General features: G+C 28.2%; 1 protein-coding gene across 1 annotated transcript in view; it reads right to left on the minus strand.

Moving 5' to 3' along the window:
- Positions 1-3,833: 3,833 nt before the first annotated feature.
- The window catches only part of LOC149055194 (popeye domain-containing 2-like), a 144,288-nt gene continuing 127,612 nt past the window's right edge, over positions 3,834-20,509 (minus strand). The window contains exons 2-5 of the mRNA XM_089229522.1: positions 8,466-8,568; positions 8,256-8,396; positions 7,989-8,154; positions 3,834-4,736 (exon numbers count right to left, since the gene is read on the minus strand). Coding sequence (XP_089085648.1) covers positions 4,675-4,736; positions 7,989-8,154; positions 8,256-8,396; positions 8,466-8,568 — 472 coding nt within the window. The 3' untranslated portion in view covers positions 3,834-4,674. The remainder of the gene's footprint in view (positions 4,737-7,988; positions 8,155-8,255; positions 8,397-8,465; positions 8,569-20,509) is intronic.

Raw genomic sequence — 20,509 nt, forward strand, 5'->3', positions numbered from 1 at the left:
ATGCCCTTGTATACAATCTGAACATTGCAGGGCATCGGGCAATAATGAAATGAGATAACTATACCGAAATAATGCATAACTTTAAATTAAAATTATGTATAACAAAATAAAGTAGGTACCTTGGTATTATTTTAATTATTTTTTTAAAATTTATTTATTTGATTATCGATTAAGAATATTTAAGATGGTGTTTAAATGTTAGAAGCACATGCATATTTTTACTAAAATATATTTCTTTATGAACTATTCAATAAATGTGATTACTGCTTTTTAAAGTTAAAATTAAGTTATACAGTGTACACATTAATTTTCCGTACCGACCATGTCGGGCGACAGCTAGTTTGTAAAATTCCAAGTCAAAAGTTTTCTCCGAATAGGTACGAAACTTATAATTAATTACAAATTTGTAATTTATTATAATTAATTAATTATCTACGACAAAAGCCACCAATATGCCAATCATATGCCACCACAATCTCACTAAACACATAATCTTCGTACCTAGCATAATAATATTGTTCATCAATAAGGTCATGACAATTATAATAAGTAGGGCTAGGGTTTTAAAGCAAATACTTCTTTTTTCATATAGGTAGGAGATAGAAATTTAATTTTTATATATATATATAAATTAGACTCACGCTATTCTTATTCCAAATAAACCAATTTATTTTAGCTTTTTTTTGTTTCTTTCAGTTATTTTAGATGTCGAATTTGTATATTAAGTTTATTATCAGGGTTCGGATTTTATAGCATCAAAAATCCTAAAATATGCGCTATAATATGACCAAAAAAAACCGTAAAATATGCTCTGTAAATATTCCCTAAAAAATCAAAAATAGCAACAAATAAAAATAAATACAAATCAAAATTGTATTCAATTTATCATATATCTTTATTAAATCATATATTTATAAAAAAAAAACTAAAATCTCCGAATGCAGTTTAAAAAAATTTGTATGTACTGATTAACTATTGATACCTTGAATTATGACATCGTTTGTACGCAACTATTCAAAATTATCTGAGTAAATAAAAGAATAAAATTTCAATTCTTATTGATTCGCATTAATGATTACCATTTGTCACGAGATTTATGAAAAATATAAAATAAAGCGTTGAATTAAAAATATTAGCAAAACTTTAAAAGTAGTACTAAAATTCTAAAATTCTTCAAATATGCAAAAAATAGCAAAATAAAATTTCATATTTAGAGTCCGTGGTGCATTAAACAAATTTACAGCCCACTCATCTGCTATTTTTATCTCTATCCTATAATAAGTAGCAAATGCTATAAAATCCGAACCCTGGTTATAACTTAAAAATTATAATATAGGTAGGTACCTACTGGCTACTATTGTTTTGAACATTTCCTATGTCGTACGTGTGTAAGACGGAGACAACACATGCGGGTTAGACGTCCTCTTAATAATAAAACTATAGGTACCTATATAGCCATATATAAGTAGGTACTCACTACTCAAATACTATAATTATATTTAAATTGTATTTTTCTATAAACACTTAATTAGTTTATTATTGTAATAATATTTTCCTTCTAGCAATATCCACCTAGTACCCACCCATATTTAAGGTGTTGCTTGAGCAACACTTGGACCCTAGGTTACACGCCACTGAAACTTAGTATAGACTATAGGATCAGTGAACAAAAAAAAATAATTCAACACGTTCACGATGTATAAAAGAAATTGTCATGCTAAAGTGCAGTACACAGAAAATCAAATTGTTGTACAACATCATAATGAAAATGTATCACACAACCATTCATCATATGATCGGAATGTAATATCGAAGCAAATTGTTAGTTACATTACAGAACGCCCGAACGCGAGATCAGTCGATTGTTGTAATGTTGTAAAGTACATAAATAAAATGCGAGACTGTTCGCGAGAATAAGTATGTCGATCGTTAATAAATACAACGACAAAAAGGGTGACCTGACGGATTGTATAATATACTGCGTACGTGTGGCCGGTTAGTGGATCCTCCCGATCGATAAATACTGGTTTGAGTCGATCGATGATTTCCATCATAATCTCGCCGTGGACAAGCCGCGTTCCGTAACCTTGATCATCTTCTCCCGGCGTTCGAGTACGACGAGTGGGCCCTCATAACGTGGCTGAAGCGGTGGTCTGAACGCGTCGATCCGGACGTAGTGCGTTGAGCATCGTGGTTCGTACTTGCAGGGGTGGATCGGAGCTGTCTCGTGGAGTCTCGCAACGCAGCTACCAGCTAGGGTGGTCGTGGCTAGGGTTGAGCGTGGTGAAATTACTAGCCTGGGGAGTTTGAGCGTGGTGCCGTATATACCAGCTCAGCCGGAGCTCGTCCGATGTCCTTTGACTGTGTTGCGCAGCCAGTGGCGCAAATAGGAAAAATGTTTAGGGGGAGTGCTCAAGCCCCAACACATTTTTCTTAAATTATAATTTATAAGTACATACTTTTAAAAATGGTATCTGTATTTATTCAATTCTAAAAGTAGTTTAGTATCATACATAGTAGGTACATTTATATATATATATATTACATAACATGAAATATTTATTCAAATGAATAGATATATTTAATGTAATTGTATACGCCTCTCGGGTTTTTCAAAAATATTTAATTTAATTATATAAATTAAATATTTAATTAATACTACTGTAGTCTGCAGTACTATCTAATACTAATATTGTTTATTGTAATATTATTTTATTTTATAAAAGCAATTGTCTTATTAGTGTTAAGAAAAAATGTTTTACAACAAAGTAAAAACATAAAACCGGTAAAAATAAATTATTAAGAATAACATACATATACTATACTATTATTTTTGAGGGGGCGAATACAGACAGTTTGGCTGACCACTGCGGTGAATTTCCGGTGATTCGAATACGGTGGGCGGTGAGCGACGACTTGAGCGTGCAGTGAAAACGTTCTACCATCTCGTTGCCCTGAGAGTGGTACGGTGATGTTCGAATGTGCTGAAGGTGAACGCGTGAATTGATCGACGGCAGCTAGTAGGTGCTTGTCTCCGCTGGACGGTGGGTAACGGCCCACCCAAGTCGAGGCGAATGTGACCGAAGCATTGCTCGGGGAGCGTTAGGTGTAATGCCTGACGTCGTGTTTATGTACTTTGGATGAAGCTCGGGTAGTCGAGTTCATCGCGTGATTTCTCGATCCACACCCGGCCAACAATACTACGATTTTATGAGACGAATTGTGGCACAACGAAAACCCGACGTCGATTTATCGCCGTGGAACGAACACGCGCGCGTTGCTGCCCGTAGAATAATCCGCATAAAACACGTCGTACTGAGCGGCGCGCGCCTGTAGCGACAAGAAATTTATTGTTTTATCAGCGATAATACACTACAGGACCTGCGAATCGTTCGCTTGGTCGATTGTCCACTGCCGTAAGTCCGGTAGCGTTGTTGTCTAAGCGATTTCAAGTCTCAACAGCTCGTCGTGCACGGTGTTCTCCTTTCTCGAAATGTGTTCGACGTTGTGTATTAATCGAGACAGCAACGAAATTTGTCGTATACCAGTAGGTCGATGATTTTTTTGCCTTGAGTGTAATCATGTAGGTGATCGGCTTGTAGGTGAGGCGCCTTTTCGATGCAATCGACGAAAATTATAAAAATCACAAAATGCTTTTGAATTTAAAAAAAAAAAAAATTATTAATCCATGGTATGCTATAATATGATCTATCTAACTTGGCCTTGATTTGATTATTTAAGCCTTCAACCAAACGTTGAGATTTGATTGTACTATTGTTTTCAGCATTCAAACTCCATTCATTCATGGTTTTAAATAATATAGAAAAAAAAAATTTAAACATACATTTTTATTTCATTCATCACACTTAATTTTTTATTAAACCAAGATTTTGTACAATATGATTACAATATGATTTTCACGTGTATACATTATAACAAAATCCTTAAGATAAAATATGTTATACCAGATGATCAACGTAACACAATCTTGTGTTAACTGGATCATTTTGTATACCAATTATTATACAGCATAGAGTGTCCCAATGCCCCAAGTATTTGTTGGTAGGATTATTATTACTTATTAGTTATTAGTAGTTTTAATTAGATTTTCATAATAGTTGACATAGTGTAAACAAAGTTTTAAGGATTAAGGGAAACTCTATATAATTATATATATTATATATTATACATAATTACATACAAATTGTATGATAATTAATAATGGACTAGTTACTTTTATAAATATCACTTTAGTAATACATTATCATATAAATGATTAATTAATACATTATAGTATTTGAACAACAATAAACAACATATAATATATTTATTAATTAAAACATTTGAATATCAGTACTTTTTAAACAAAACAAAATGTTTTTTTATTACTCAAAGAAAACAAGGAGCTAGCTTACAAGTAATATTTGTTTGGTTCATCAAACATTGTCAATTAATTTCCTTTTTTTTCAATCTTACATCAAGAAAAGTAAATAAAATAAATTAATATTACTACAGTGATTGTTAAATTCGATAAGTGCCAAAAATCAAATCTGACAAAGGTAAATTAAAAACAAACACCAAGTGTCAGAGTTAAAAAGAAAACACATATATATATACTTATCCTAAGATCACAAGATTATAAATTGTTTGAGGAAAAATATTTTATATTATTTTTTACACTGGAGTCTCATGGTCTACTTCTTCAATCCTACTCAATTTCCAGCCATTTGGATCACCTATAAAAAAAAAATTGACTAAGCAAACAAAATTCTCATGAAAGATTCTCCAATATTTTTCTGACATATTTAAGTTTAAATTTCTTTTACGGCGGCTTGGCCTGTAGAAAAATAAAATATTGTTTAACCTTAATCTATATTATTGATACTCTTTATGTACATTATATCATAATAAACAGGGGCAGGCTGTTTACACTCAGGCATTAGGCAATAGCAATTCAAGCATACAGCTGAAGTATTTATACTATTTAATTTAGACTTGGGCGTGATGCAAAAAAGTGACACACAGTATTTTAATATTATATACAAACAAAATATGGTTCATTAAAGTTTAAGTAATAAGCATTATATTTAATAAATGTGTATGTGTGTGTGTGTGTGTATTTTACTCTTAAATCTTATGTCACGGTTAACTACAATGTGTCAACCACCTTTAGTTATTTAGAGAAACATTCCCCTATATTCCCACCACAAGCATTGATCGTGTTTCATGAATAGTAAATATCAACATTTATTATATATTATATATTCTTCAATATTTATTTAAAAACGTTTGTAAAATTGTATGCCAAATGTTTTAATGTTAAATAAATGAAAATAAAAATATCTATAGAGTTTAACAAAGTATAATATACATAAATATTACACATTACATACACACATGTAAATGTGCACAAAATCATAAAATGTGGTACTAAACACTTGATATAGGCCAATAAACAAACAATATACACAAACTACTTACTTAAAGTTGCTATCTGTGCAGAGTTCTCAACACATTATGTAGAGTTTGTTGAGAGTACCACGAAGACTGGTCATTAATCAATGGACAGTGTTCCAGGCATGCATTTTCATTCTCTGATAATAACACAAGTAAATCATGCAAAAACTAATTTTATAACATATTACTATCAAAGTAAATATGCATGCTTAAGAAAAAAAACTGTAATTCTAAAGATATTTTACAGAGCAAAAAAATTTATTATACAATACTTAAAAAAATTTGCCAGCATATCAAAATAATCACACATCAACTATAAATTCTATATTGCTAAAGCAATTATTTATATTATTTTAAGAGGATGCTACAACCCGCATGTGTTGTCTCCGTCTTACAAGTACATAACATATCAAATTTTACGCTCAGTAGATCATGTTTAGCTCTGTTAGTATAAAATTTAGAGTGAGTTGACCTCTTATAAAAATTTAAGGTAAAATTATTATGGAAGGTATCTCGTAGGCAAATTATTATATTATAATTTTAAATCAAATTGTATATATATATAAAAACTTACAATTTTAAAATACTCATGATTCGCTTTAAAATAAACATTTAATAAAAAACCTACGAGAAGCCCTTCATAATAATGTAACCTTTAATTTTCATAAAAGGTTAACTCACTAAATTTTAAACTAACTGAGCTAAACATGATCTGCTGAGCATGAAATTTGTTATGTTTATGCACTTGTAAGACAGAGACAACACATGCGGGTATAACGTCCTCTTAATAGAAATATATGATAATATAACAATTCATAGTTTTCCAAGAGATGGCATAAAATTATAATACTAATTACTAAGGAAAGCATGTTGTTGCATTTGCAATTTTTTTCTATTTATTCATTTATGAAACAATTTAAACAATTTTTTTAATTTGTTCACGTTATTTTTTACTAGTTGGCTTTAAATCAAAGAAAATTTAAAACAAACACTTTTAGTCCCATTAAATGAAGTTTGAGGTAAATAGTAGTTCAGATTGTTAAAATAACATGTAAAATATTGATCTATTTTGAAGAATTTAAAAATTATTTACGAAAAAAAGTAAAAAAAGTAAAAACAATCGTGAAATTCTGTCTATCACAAATAAGTAACAATGAATTATTAAAACATTTATAACAAACATTGTTATTAATTATTGCAATTTTTAAATTTTTAAATGCAATTTTCTGGTATATTTTAGTTCAATACTGCAATTAATTTTTAGTTTTTAACTACTACAACATTCATATGCCCTTGTAATCGTTACCAAATGTATGAGAAATAAAATTAGATTTAAACTGGATAGTGTTATAAACATTAAACATGGACACAATATGTAATATGTATATTATATATAATAACTTTTTTTGGGGGAGAGACTTCTATTCCACTCACAAAAACAAAATCTAAATTATATAAATTGGATTTCTAAGTTAACTATTATTAGTTTGATATAGCTATTAACTTTTAACACATTTCTTTATAAATATTTTTATTATAATTCTTAATTTTTAATGTAATTTATCTCAAAAAATTTAAAAATTATTATTTTATAGATTACTTTATCCAGAAGCAGATGATAATAATTTAATTCAGCTTTCATAATTGGTATTTTGCAGTTGTTATAATCATGTATTATAGGGCAGAAAATATGAAATCATAAAAATAAATAAAAGCACATAACACAAAATATGCTCCTTACCTTTAGCTTGTTGTATATTTAAGACTTAAATTGTAAAGCAATAAAATAATATTAATTTTATCTCACACAATTTATTCATTTAGTGATTAACAATTATTAAATTATCAATATATTTAATGTATATTCTAACTGACTTGACTTGACTAAAATATTTTTATTTTTTATATTTTTATTTTTATTTTAACAAACTTATTATTGGCCAAAACAATGAAATTATTAATTTACATTGATATATGGATATTTTTTACATGATTAGTCTTTCATTTGTATATGTCATTCAGGTAAGTTACAAATTATAATACGTTCAACTAACTTTAAACGAAAAATAATCAATATATACATATAATATAGACCAGTGGTTCTCAACCTTTTTATGTATATGTACTACCTACACAGTTTGAAAATATTCGTGTAGGTACTACTTAACCAAATAACATTTTTTTTCCAATCAAAAATGTAAACGTTATTTCAAATGTATGGAATATTATTTCATTAGGAACTACAAAATTATGATTGTTTAAGCATTAAATGTACAATTTATATAAAAAGAAATATTGACAATTATTAATGATATCAAATGAAGTAAGAAATATTTAATGTGTTTAATGGTACATTCCACTTTTTTTCATGGAGCAAGATTTTCTTAGCATATCACATATGAGCTTTCCGCGAAATATGAACAATATGATTTTTGTGGTACGCATACCACAGGTTGAGAAACGCTGATATAGACAATTATTACCTAATAATTATAAAACCATTTATTATTATATTTTTAATGAATACATACCTTGTAGCTCTCGTTTCAATATAGTTTCGATGCCTGCTTGTCCATCACCATTACGCTTTAAATAAAGAACTGTTTGTTTTTCATCATTTACATTATTTACCAACTCAGCTTCTTCTCCATCATACCACTGATTAGGTAAATGGCCATTAGACATAGTTTCACTTACCTAAGAACCCATAAACCAATCATGTTAGTTTTACTCTTTATGTGATGGACACAAATTAAAGAAAATTGTAAAAATCATTAATATGTTAATAGTATAGGTACCTGCATAAGTTTTTTTACAACATCTCGACCAAGAATGTGATCAAAAATAGTGTATAAAAATTTATCTGTAATTATTGACAATCTTAATTTGTCTCTGTGCCATAATAATACCCTGGAATCTTCTACGGCTGTGACTGATACCTAAAAGTATTTTTAATTTTAATTTTTTTATAGTTGCTTATCTATAAGTAAAATAATATAATTTATTACTTGGAAGAATTCATCAGTAGACACACCAAACCACTCTGGAGAATCTAGAAACTGATATGGGAAGACAATATGCAGAGCATTACCGTTCTGTGATATTACTAATCTTTAACATAAAAGAAAGCAATTAATATAACATAATATACCTATTAGTATTAATAATTGGGACATAAAATATCCTAAGAAATCTTATATCATATCAATAATGTAAATAATTATTCACAACATTTATATGCTTATTTTTAATGTTCAAATTTAAGAATTGCTAACAATATCGTTTATTTCTAACATAATAAAAAATTAAGTACCTACTCAAATGTATGTTGTTTGGATTAAAATTTTAAATGTAGTTTTTTGTCTAGAATATAAGAATATATTTTTTGATCAAGAGAAAATAGGTTAATTTTGGTTCAAAAAATTATATTTATAATCCTATAATAAATTAAAGAGCTACTTCTTTCTTCTGGTAATATTTATTTTATTTTAATAACTTAAGATTTTATTCCAATGCTGGCGGTTAAAAAGTAATATTTCATGTATTTATTCAAGTAACAGTTATTAATTAGGTACCTACCTAGTACCTACTTATTTTTAATATTAAGTTTATAAATTGTTACTATATTAGTATTTAATATTGGGAATATTAAGTTAAAATTATATGTATTAATACAGACAAAAATATATAAGAACTGTTGTCTCCTCCATAACCTAAGGCTTATCTTGAAGGATAATTGAATCATCATAAAAATAGGTTTTTTAGTTGAACATGCTTGATAGAGTTTGAATATTGTGACCAAAAAGATAACCTGGAGCTATATTTTGAAAATAAAAATGGAAAGAGGGTATTGGCGCCCGCAGGCAAATGGTTTTTAAGGATCAAAAAAAAAAATTTGGAAAAAATTAAATTCTCTGAATACAACTGCAATAAGACTGCACTATGTATTCTCAAGAAAAATAAATTAAGGATAATTGAATCATGATAAAATTAGGTTTTTTTGTTGAGCATGGTTAAAAGAGTTTGAATATTATGACCAAAAAAATAAACTACAGGCTACAGCTGTATTTTGAAAATAAAAATGGAAAAGGGGTATTGGCGACCACGGTCAAATGATTTTTAAGGATCAAAAAAGAAATTTGTATAAAATTATAGTCTTGGAATACACAATAAAGACTGCACAATGTATTCTCAAGAAAAATGTATAGAGGATGACTAACTCATGATAAAATTATATTTTTTAAGTTGAAAGGGGCTAATGAAGTTTAAAAATTGTGTCCACAAATATAAACTAGTGCTATATTTTAAAAATAAAAATGGAAAGGGGGTAATGTCGCCTGCAGGCAAATGATTTTTATGGAACCAAAAAATGAATTTGTATAAAATTATAGTCCTGGAATACACAATGAAGACTGCACTATGTATTCTCAAGAAAAATAAATGAGATAAAATTTGATGGATAATTAAATCATGATATTATTATATTTTCTAGTTGCAAGTGGCTAATAAAGTTCAAAAATTGTGTCCACAAAAATAAACTAGAGCTATATTCTGAATATAAAAATTGAAAGGGGGTATTGGCGCCCGCAGGCAAATGGTTTTTAAGGATCAAAATAGATATTTGGAAAAAACTAAATTCTCTGAATACACAATGAAGACTGCACAATGTACTCTCATGAAAAATGAATAAAGGATAACTAACTCATGATGAAATGAGGTTTTTTAGTTGAACATGGTTAAAAGAGTTTGAATATTGTGACCAAAAAAACAACCTGGAGCTATATTTTGAAAATAAAAATGGAAATAGGGTATTGGCGCCCGCAGGCAAATGGTTTTTAAGGATAAAAAAAGAAATTTGGAAAAAATTAAATTCTTTGAATACACAATGAATACTGCACAAGGTATTCTCAAGAAAAATGAATGAAGGATAACTAACTCATGATAAAATTATGTTTTCTAGTTGCAAGTGGATAATAAAGTTTAAATATTGTGTCCACAAAAATAAAATAGAACTATATTTTGAAAATAAAAATGGAAAGGGGGTATTGGCGCCCGCAGGCAAATGATTTTATGGACCCAAAATATGAATTTGTATTAAATTATAGTCTTGGAATACACAATGAAGACTGCACTATGTATTCCCAAGAAAAATATATGAAGGATAATTGAATCATGATAAAATTAGCTTTTTTAGTTCAACTGGTTAAAAGAGTTTGAATATTGTGATCAATAAAATAAACTACAGCTATATTTTAAAAATAAAAATGGAAAGAGGGTATTGGCGCCCGCAGGCAAATGATTTTTAAGGATAAAAAAAGAAATTTGGAAAAAATTAAATTCTCTGAATACAACTGCAATAAGACTGCACTATGTATTCTCAAGAAAAATAAATTAAGGATAATTGAATCATGATAAAATTAGGTTTTTTTGTTGAGCATGGTTAAAAGAGTTTGAATATTATGACCAAAAAAATAAACTACAGGCTACAGCTGTATTTTGAAAATAAAAATGGAAAAGGGGTATTGGCGCCCACGGTCAAATGATTTTTAAGGATCAAAAAAGAAATTTGTATAAAATTATAGTCTTGGAATACACAATAAAGACTGCACAATGTATTCTCAAAAAAAATGTATAGAGGATGACTAACTCATGATAAAATTATATTTTTTAAGTTGAAAGGGGCTAATGAAGTTTAAAAATTGTGTCCACAAATATAAACTAGTGCTATATTTTAAAAATAAAAATGGAAAGGGGGTAATGTCGCCTGCAGGCAAATGATTTTTATGGAACCAAAAAATGAATTTGTATAAAATTATAGTCCTGGAATACACAATGAAGACTGCACTATGTATTCTCAAGAAAAATAAATGAGATAAAATTTGATGGATAATTAAATCATGATATTATTATATTTTCTAGTTGCAAGTGGCTAATAAAGTTCAAAAATTGTGTCCACAAAAATAAACTAGAGCTATATTCTGAATATAAAAATTGAAAGGGGGTATTGGCGCCCGCAGGCAAATGGTTTTTAAGGATCAAAATAGATATTTGGAAAAAACTAAATTCTCTGAATACACAATGAAGACTGCACAATGTACTCTCATGAAAAATGAATAAAGGATAACTAACTCATGATGAAATGAGGTTTTTTAGTTGAACATGGTTAAAAGAGTTTGAATATTGTGACCAAAAAAACAACCTGGAGCTATATTTTGAAAATAAAAATGGAAATAGGGTATTGGCGCCCGCAGGCAAATGGTTTTTAAGGATAAAAAAAGAAATTTGGAAAAAATTAAATTCTTTGAATACACAATGAATACTGCACAAGGTATTCTCAAGAAAAATGAATGAAGGATAACTAACTCATGATAAAATTATGTTTTCTAGTTGCAAGTGGATAATAAAGTTTAAATATTGTGTCCACAAAAATAAAATAGAACTATATTTTGAAAATAAAAATGGAAAGGGGGTATTGGCGCCCGCAGGCAAATGATTTTATGGACCCAAAATATGAATTTGTATTAAATTATAGTCTTGGAATACACAATGAAGACTGCACTATGTATTCCCAAGAAAAATATATGAAGGATAATTGAATCATGATAAAATTAGCTTTTTTAGTTCAACTGGTTAAAAGAGTTTGAATATTGTGATCAATAAAATAAACTACAGCTATATTTTAAAAATAAAAATGGAAAGAGGGTATTGGCGCCCGCAGGCAAATGATTTTTAAGGATAAAAAAAGAAATTTGGAAAAAATTAAATTCTCTGAATACAACTGCAATAAGACTGCACTATGTATTCTCAAGAAAAATAAATTAAGGATAATTGAATCATGATAAAATTAGGTTTTTTTGTTGAGCATGGTTAAAAGAGTTTGAATATTATGACCAAAAAAATAAACTACAGGCTACAGCTGTATTTTGAAAATAAAAATGGAAAAGGGGTATTGGCGCCCACGGTCAAATGATTTTTAAGGATCAAAAAAGAAATTTGTATAAAATTATAGTCTTGGAATACACAATAAAGACTGCACAATGTATTCTCAAAAAAAATGTATAGAGGATGACTAACTCATGATAAAATTATATTTTTTAAGTTGAAAGGGGCTAATGAAGTTTAAAAATTGTGTCCACAAATATAAACTAGTGCTATATTTTAAAAATAAAAATGGAAAGGGGGTAATGTCGCCTGCAGGCAAATGATTTTTATGGAACCAAAAAATGAATTTGTATAAAATTATAGTCCTGGAATACACAATGAAGACTGCACTATGTATTCTCAAGAAAAATAAATGAGATAAAATTTGATGGATAATTAAATCATGATATTATTATATTTTCTAGTTGCAAGTGGCTAATAAAGTTCAAAAATTGTGTCCACAAAAATAAACTAGAGCTATATTCTGAATATAAAAATTGAAAGGGGGTATTGGCGCCCGCAGGCAAATGGTTTTTAAGGATCAAAATAGATATTTGGAAAAAACTAAATTCTCTGAATACACAATGAAGACTGCACAATGTACTCTCATGAAAAATGAATAAAGGATAACTAACTCATGATGAAATGAGGTTTTTTAGTTGAACATGGTTAAAAGAGTTTGAATATTGTGACCAAAAAAACAACCTGGAGCTATATTTTGAAAATAAAAATGGAAATAGGGTATTGGCGCCCGCAGGCAAATGGTTTTTAAGGATAAAAAAAGAAATTTGGAAAAACTTAAATTCTTTGAATACACAATGAATACTGCACAAGGTATTCTCAAGAAAAATGAATGAAGGATAACTAACTCATGATAAAATTATGTTTTCTAGTTGCAAGTGGATAATAAAGTTTAAATATTGTGTCCACAAAAATAAAATAGAACTATATTTTGAAAATAAAAATGGAAAGGGGGTATTGGCGCCCGCAGGCAAATGATTTTATGGACCCAAAATATGAATTTGTATTAAATTATAGTCTTGGAATACACAATGAAGACTGCACTATGTATTCCCAAGAAAAATATATGAAGGATAATTGAATCATGATAAAATTAGCTTTTTTAGTTCAACTGGTTAAAAGAGTTTGAATATTGTGATCAATAAAATAAACTACAGCTATATTTTAAAAATAAAAATGGAAAGAGGGTATTGGCGCCCGCAGGCAAATGATTTTTAAGGATAAAAAAAGAAATTTGGAAAAAATTAAATTCTTTGAATACACAATGAATACTGCACAAGGTATTCTCAAGAAAAATAAATGAAATAAAATTTGATGGATAATTAAATCATGATATTATTATATTTTCTAGTTGCAAGTGGCTAATAAAGTTTAAAAATTGTGTCCACAAAAATAAACTAGAGCTATATTCTGAATATAAAAATTGAAAGGGGGTATTGGCGCCCACAGGCAACTGGTTTTTAAGGATCAAAATAGAAATTTGGAAAAAATTAAATTCTCTGAATACACAATGAAGACTGCACAATGTGTTCTCATGAAAAATGAATAAAGGATAACTAACTCATGATGAAATTAGGTTTTTTAGATGAACATGGTTAAAAGAGTTTGAATATTGTGACCAAAAAAATAACCTAGAACTATATTTTGAAAATAAAAATGGAAAGAGGGTATTGGCGCCCGCAGGCAAATGGTTTTTAAGGATAAAAAAAGAAATTTGGAAAAAATTAAATTCTTTGAATACACAATGAAGACTGCACTATGTATTCTCAAGAAAAATTAATGAAATGAAATTTGATGGATAATTAAATCATGATATATTTATGTTTTCTAGTTGCAAGTGGCTAATAAGGTTTAAATTTTGTGTCCACAAAAATAAATTAGAGCTATATTTTGAAAATAAAAATGGAAAGGGGGTATTGGCGCCCGCAGGCAAATGATATTTATGGACCCAAAAAATGAATTTGTATAAGAATATAGTCTTGGAATACACAATGAAGACTGCACTATGTACTATCAAGAAAAATAAATGAAGGATAATTGAATCATGATAAAATTAGGTTTTTTTGTTCAACTGGTTAAAAGAGTTTGAATATTGTGTCCACAAAAATAAACTAGAACTATATTTTGAAAATAAAAATGGAAAGGGGGTATTGGCGCCCGCAGGCAAATGGTTTTAAGGATCAAAAAAAAAAATTTGGAAAAAATTAAATTCTCTGAATACAAAATGAAGACTGCACTATGTATTCTCAAGAAAAACAAATTAAGGATAATTGAATCATGATAAAATTAGGTTTTTTTGTTGAGCATGGTTAAAAGAGTTTGAATATTATGACCAAAAAAATAAACTAGAGCTATATTTTGAAAATAAAAATGGAAAGGGGGTATTGGCTCCCGCAGGCAAATGATTTTTATGGACCCAAAAAATGAATTTGTATAAAGTTATAGTCCTGGAATACACAATGAAGACTGCACTATGTATTCTCAAGAAAAATAAATGAGATAAAATTTGATGGATAATTAAATCATGATATTATTATATTTTCTAGTTGCAAGTGGCTAATAAAGTTCAAAAATTGTGTCCACAAAAATAAACTAGAGCTATATTCTGAATATAAAAATTGAAAGGGGGTATTGGCGCCCGAGGGCAAATAGTTTTTAAGGATCAAAATAGAAATTTGGAAAAAATTAAATTCTTTGAATACACAATGAATACTGCACAATGTATTCTCATAGAAAATGAATAAAGGATAACTAACTCATGATAAAATTAGGTTTTTTAGTTGAACATGGTTAAAAGAGTTTGAATATTGTGACCAAAAAAATAACCTAGAGCTATATTTTGAAAATAAAAATGGAAAGAGGGTATTGGCGCCCGCAGGCAAATGGTTTTTAAGGATCAAAAATAAATTTGGAAAAAATTAAATTCTTTGAATACACAATGAATACTGCACAATGTATTCTCAAGAAAAATGAAAGAAGGATAACTAACTCATGATAAAGTTATATTTTTTAATTTGCAAGGGGATAATTAAGTTTAAAAATTGTGTCCTCAAAAATAAACTAGAGCTATATTTCGAAAATAAAAATGGAAAGGGGGTATTGGCGCCCGAAGGCAAATGGTTTTTAAGGATCAAAATAAAAATTTGGAAAAAATTCAATTCTCTGAATACAAAATGAAGACTGCACTATGTATTCTCAAGAAAAATAAATGAAATAAAATTTGATGGATAATTAAATCATGATATATTTATGTTTTCTAGTTGCAAGTGGCTAATAAGGTTTAAATTTTGTGTCCACAAAAATAAATTAGAGCTATATTTTGAAAATAAAAATGGAAAGGGGGTATTGGCGCCCGCAGGCAAATAATTTTTATGGACCCAAAAAATGAATTTGTATAAAATGAAGGATAATTGAATCATGATATTATTATATTTTCTAGTTGCAAGTGGCTAATAAAGTTTAAAAATTGTGTCCACAAAAATAAACTAGAACTATATTTTAAAAATAAAAATGGAAAGGGGGTATTGGCGCCCGCAGGCAAATGGTTTTTAAGGATCAAAAAAAAAATTTGGAAAAAATTAAATTCTCTGAATACAAAATGAAGACTGCACTATGTATTCTCAAGAAAAATAATTGAAATAAAATTTAAAGAATAATTAAATCATGATATAATTATGTTTTCTAGTTGCAAGTGACTAATAAAGTTTAAATATTGTGTCCACAAAAATAAACTAGGGCTATATATTGAAAATAAAAATGGAAAGGGGGTATAGGCGCCCGCAGGCAAATGGTTTTTAAGGATAAAAAAAGAAATTTGGAAAAAATTAAATTCTCTGAATACAAAATGAAGACTGCACTATGTACTCTCAAGAAAAATAAATGAAGGATAATTGAATCATGATAAAATTAGGTTTTTTAGTTCAACTGGTTAAAAGAGTTTGAATATTGTGTCCACAAAAATAAACTAGAACTATATTTTGAAAATAAAAATGGAAAGGGGGTATTGGCGCCCGCAGGCAAATGGTTTTTAAGGATCAAAAAAAAAAATTGGAAAAAATTAAATTCTCTGAATACAAAATGAAGACTGCACTATGTATTCTCAAGAAAAATAATTGAAATAAAATTTAAAGAATAATTAAATCATGATATAATTATGTTTTCTAGTTGCAAGTGACTAATAAAGTTTAAATATTGTGTCCACAAAAATAAACTAGGGCTATATATTGAAAATAAAAATGGAAAGGGGGTATAGGCGCCCGCAGGCAAATGGTTTTTAAGGATAAAAAAAGAAATTTGGAAAAAATTAAATTCTCTGAATACAAAATGAAGACTGCACTATGTACTCTCAAGAAAAATAAATGAAGGATAATTGAATCATGATAAAATTAGGTTATTTAGTTCAACTGGTTAAAAGAGTTTGAATATTGTGTCCACAAAAATAAACTAGAACTATATTTTGAAAATAAAAATGGAAAGGGGGTATTGGCGCCCGCAGGCAAATGGTTTTTAAGGATCAAAAAAAAAAATTGGAAAAAATTAAATTCTCTGAATACAAAATGAAGACTGCACTATGTATTCTCAAGAAAAACAAATTAAGGATAATTGAATCATGATAAAATTAGGTTTTTTTGTTGAGCATGGTTAAAAGAGTTTGAATATTATGACCAAAAAAATAAACTAGAGCTATATTTTGAAAATAAAAATGGAAAGGGGGTATTGGCGCCTGCAGGCAAATAATTTTTATGGACCCAAAAAATGAATTTGTATAAAATGAAGGATAATTGAATCATGATATTATTATATTTTCTAGTTGCAAGTGGCTAATAAAGTTTAAATATTGTGTCCACAAAAATAAACTAGAACTATATTTTGAAAATAAAAATGGAAAGGGGGTATTGGCGCCCGCAGGCAAATGGTTTTTAAGGATCAAAAAAAAAAATTGGAAAAAATTAAATTCTCTGAATACAAAATGAAGACTGCACTATGTATTCTCAAGAAAAACAAATTAAGGATAATTGAATCATGATAAAATTAGGTTTTTTTGTTGAGCATGGTTAAAAGAGTTTGAATATTATGACCAAAAAAATAAACTAGAGCTATATTTTGAAAATAAAAATGGAAAGGGGGTATTGGCGCCTGCAGGCAAATAATTTTTATGGACCCAAAAAATGAATTTGTATAAAATGAAGGATAATTGAATCATGATATTATTATATTTTCTAGTTGCAAGTGGCTAATAAAGTTTAAATATTGTGTCCACAAAAATAAACTAGAACTATATTTTGAAAATAAAAATGGAAAGGGGGTATTGGCGCCCGCAGGCAAATGGTTTTTAAGGATCAAAAAAAAAAATTGGAAAAAATTAAATTCTCTGAATACAAAATGAAGACTGCACTATGTATTCTCAAGAAAAACAAATTAAGGATAATTGAATCATGATAAAATTAGGTTTTTTTGTTGAGCATGGTTAAAAGAGTTTGAATATTATGACCAAAAAAATAAACTAGAGCTATATTTTGAAAATAAAAATGGAAAGGGGGTAAAGGCGCCCGCGGGCAAGTAGTTTTTATGGATAAAAAATGAAATTTGGAAAAAATTAAATTCTCTGAATACACAATGAAGACTGCACTATGTATTCTCATGGAAAATGAATAAAGGATAACTAACTCATGATAAAATTAGGTTTTTTAGTTGAACATGGTTAAAAGAGTTTGAATATTGTGACCAAAAAAATAACCTAGATTTATATTTTGAAAATAAAAATGGAAAGAGGGTATTGGCGCCCGCAGGCAAATGTTTTTTAAGGATCGAAAATAAATTTGGAAAAAATTAAATTCTTTGAATACACAATGACACAATGAATACTGCACAATGTATTCTCAAGAAAAATGAATGAAGGATAACTAACTCATGATAAAATTATATTTTTTAATTTGCAAGGGGATAATTAAGTTTAAAAATTGTGTCCTCAAAAATAAACTAGAGCTATATTTCGAAAATAAAAATGGAAAGGGGGTATTGGCGCCCGCAGGCAAATGGTTTTTAAGGATCAAAATAAAAATTTGGAAAAAATTAAATTCTCTGAATACAAAATGAAGACTGCACTATGTATTCTCAAGAAAAACAAATTAAGGATAATTGAATCATGATAAAATTAGGTTTTTTTTTTGAGCATGGTTAAAAGATTTTGAATATTATGACCAAAAAAATAAACTAGAGCTATATTTTGAAAATAAAAATGGAAAGGGGGTATTGGCGCCCGCAGGCAAATGATTTTTATGGACCCAAAAAATGAATTTGTATAAAATGAAGGATAATTGAATCATGATATTATTATATTTTCTAGTTGCAAGTGGCTAATAAAGTTTAAAAATTGTGCCCACAAAAATAAACTAGAACTATATTTTGAAAATAAAAATGGAAAGGGGGTATTGGCGCCCGCAGGCAAATGGTTTTTAAGGATCAAAAAAAAAATTTGGAAAAAATTAAATTCTCTGAATACAAAATGAAGACTGCACTATGTATTCTCAAGAAAAATAATTGAAATAAAATTTAAAGGATAATTAAATCATGATATAATTATGTTTTCTAGTTGCAAGTGACTAATAAAGTTTAAATATTGTGTCCACAAAAATAAACTAGGGCTATATATTGAAAATAAAAATGGAAAGGGGGTATTGGCGCCCGCAGGCAAATGGTTTTTAAGGATCAAAAAAAAAATTTGGAAAAAATTAAATTCTCTGAATACAAAATGAAGACTGCACTATGTATTCTCAAGAAAAATAATTGAAATAAAATTTAAAGAATAATTAAATCATGATATAATTATGTTTTCTAGTTGCAAGTGACTAATAAAGTTTAAATATTGTGTCCACAAAAATAAACTAGGGCTATATATTGAAAATAAAAATGGAAAGGGGGTATAGGCGCCCGCAGGCAAATGGTTTTTAAGGATAAAAAAAGAAATTTGGAAAAAATTAAATTCTCTAAATACAAAATGAAGACTGCACTATGTACTCTCAAGAAAAATAAATGAAGGATAATTGAATCATGATAAAATTAGGTTTTTTAGTTCAACTGGTTAAAAGAGTTTGAATATTGTGTCCACAAAAATAAACTAGAACTATATTTTGAAAATAAAAATGGAAAGGGGGTATTGGCGCCCGCAGGCAAATGGTTTTTAAGGTTCAAAAAAAAAATTTGGAAAAAATTAAATTCTCTGAATACAAAATGAAGACTGCACTATGTATTCTCAAGAAAAACAAATTAAGGATAATTGAATCATGATAAAATTAGGTTTTTTTGTTGAGCATGGTTAAAAGAGTTTGAATATTATGACCAAAAAAATAAACTAGAGCTATATTTTGAAAATAAAAATGGAAAGGGGGTAAAGGCGCCCGCGGGCAAGTAGTTTTTATGGATAAAAAATGAAATTTGGAAAAAATTAAATTCTCTGAATACACAATGAAGACTGCACTATGTATTCTCATGGAAAATGAATAAAGGATAACTAACTCATGATAAAATTAGGTTTTTTAGTTGAACATGGTTAAAAGAGTTTGAATATTGTGACCAAAAAAATAACCTAGATTTATATTTTGAAAATAAAAATGGAAAGAGGGTATTGGCGCCCGCAGGCAAATGTTTTTTAAGGATCGAAAATAAATTTGGAAAAAATTAAATTCTTTGAATACACAATGAATACTGCACAATGTATTCTCAAGAAAAATGAATGAAGGATAACTAACTCATGATAAAATTATATTTTTTAATTTGCAAGGGGATAATTAAGTTTAAAAATTGTGTCCTCAAAAATAAACTAGAGCTATATTTCGAAAATAAAAATGGAAAGGGGGTATTGGCGCCCGCAGGCAAATGGTTTTTAAGGATCGAAATAAAAATTTGGAAAAAATTAAATTCTCTGAATACAAAATGAAGACTGCACTATGTATTCTCAAGAAAAACAAATTAAGGATAATTGAATCATGATAAAATTAGGATTTTTTTTTGAGCATGGTTAAAAGATTTTGAATATTATGACCAAAAAAATAAACTAGAGCTATATTTTGAAAATAAAAATGGAAAGGGGGTATTGGCGCCCGCAGGCAAA

The sequence above is a fragment of the Diuraphis noxia genome, unplaced genomic scaffold (assembly GCF_037042655.1).
Source record: "Diuraphis noxia isolate RWA-SAM2 unplaced genomic scaffold, SU_Dnox_SAM2 contig0005, whole genome shotgun sequence".
Classification (NCBI taxonomy): Eukaryota; Metazoa; Arthropoda; class Insecta; order Hemiptera; family Aphididae; genus Diuraphis; species Diuraphis noxia.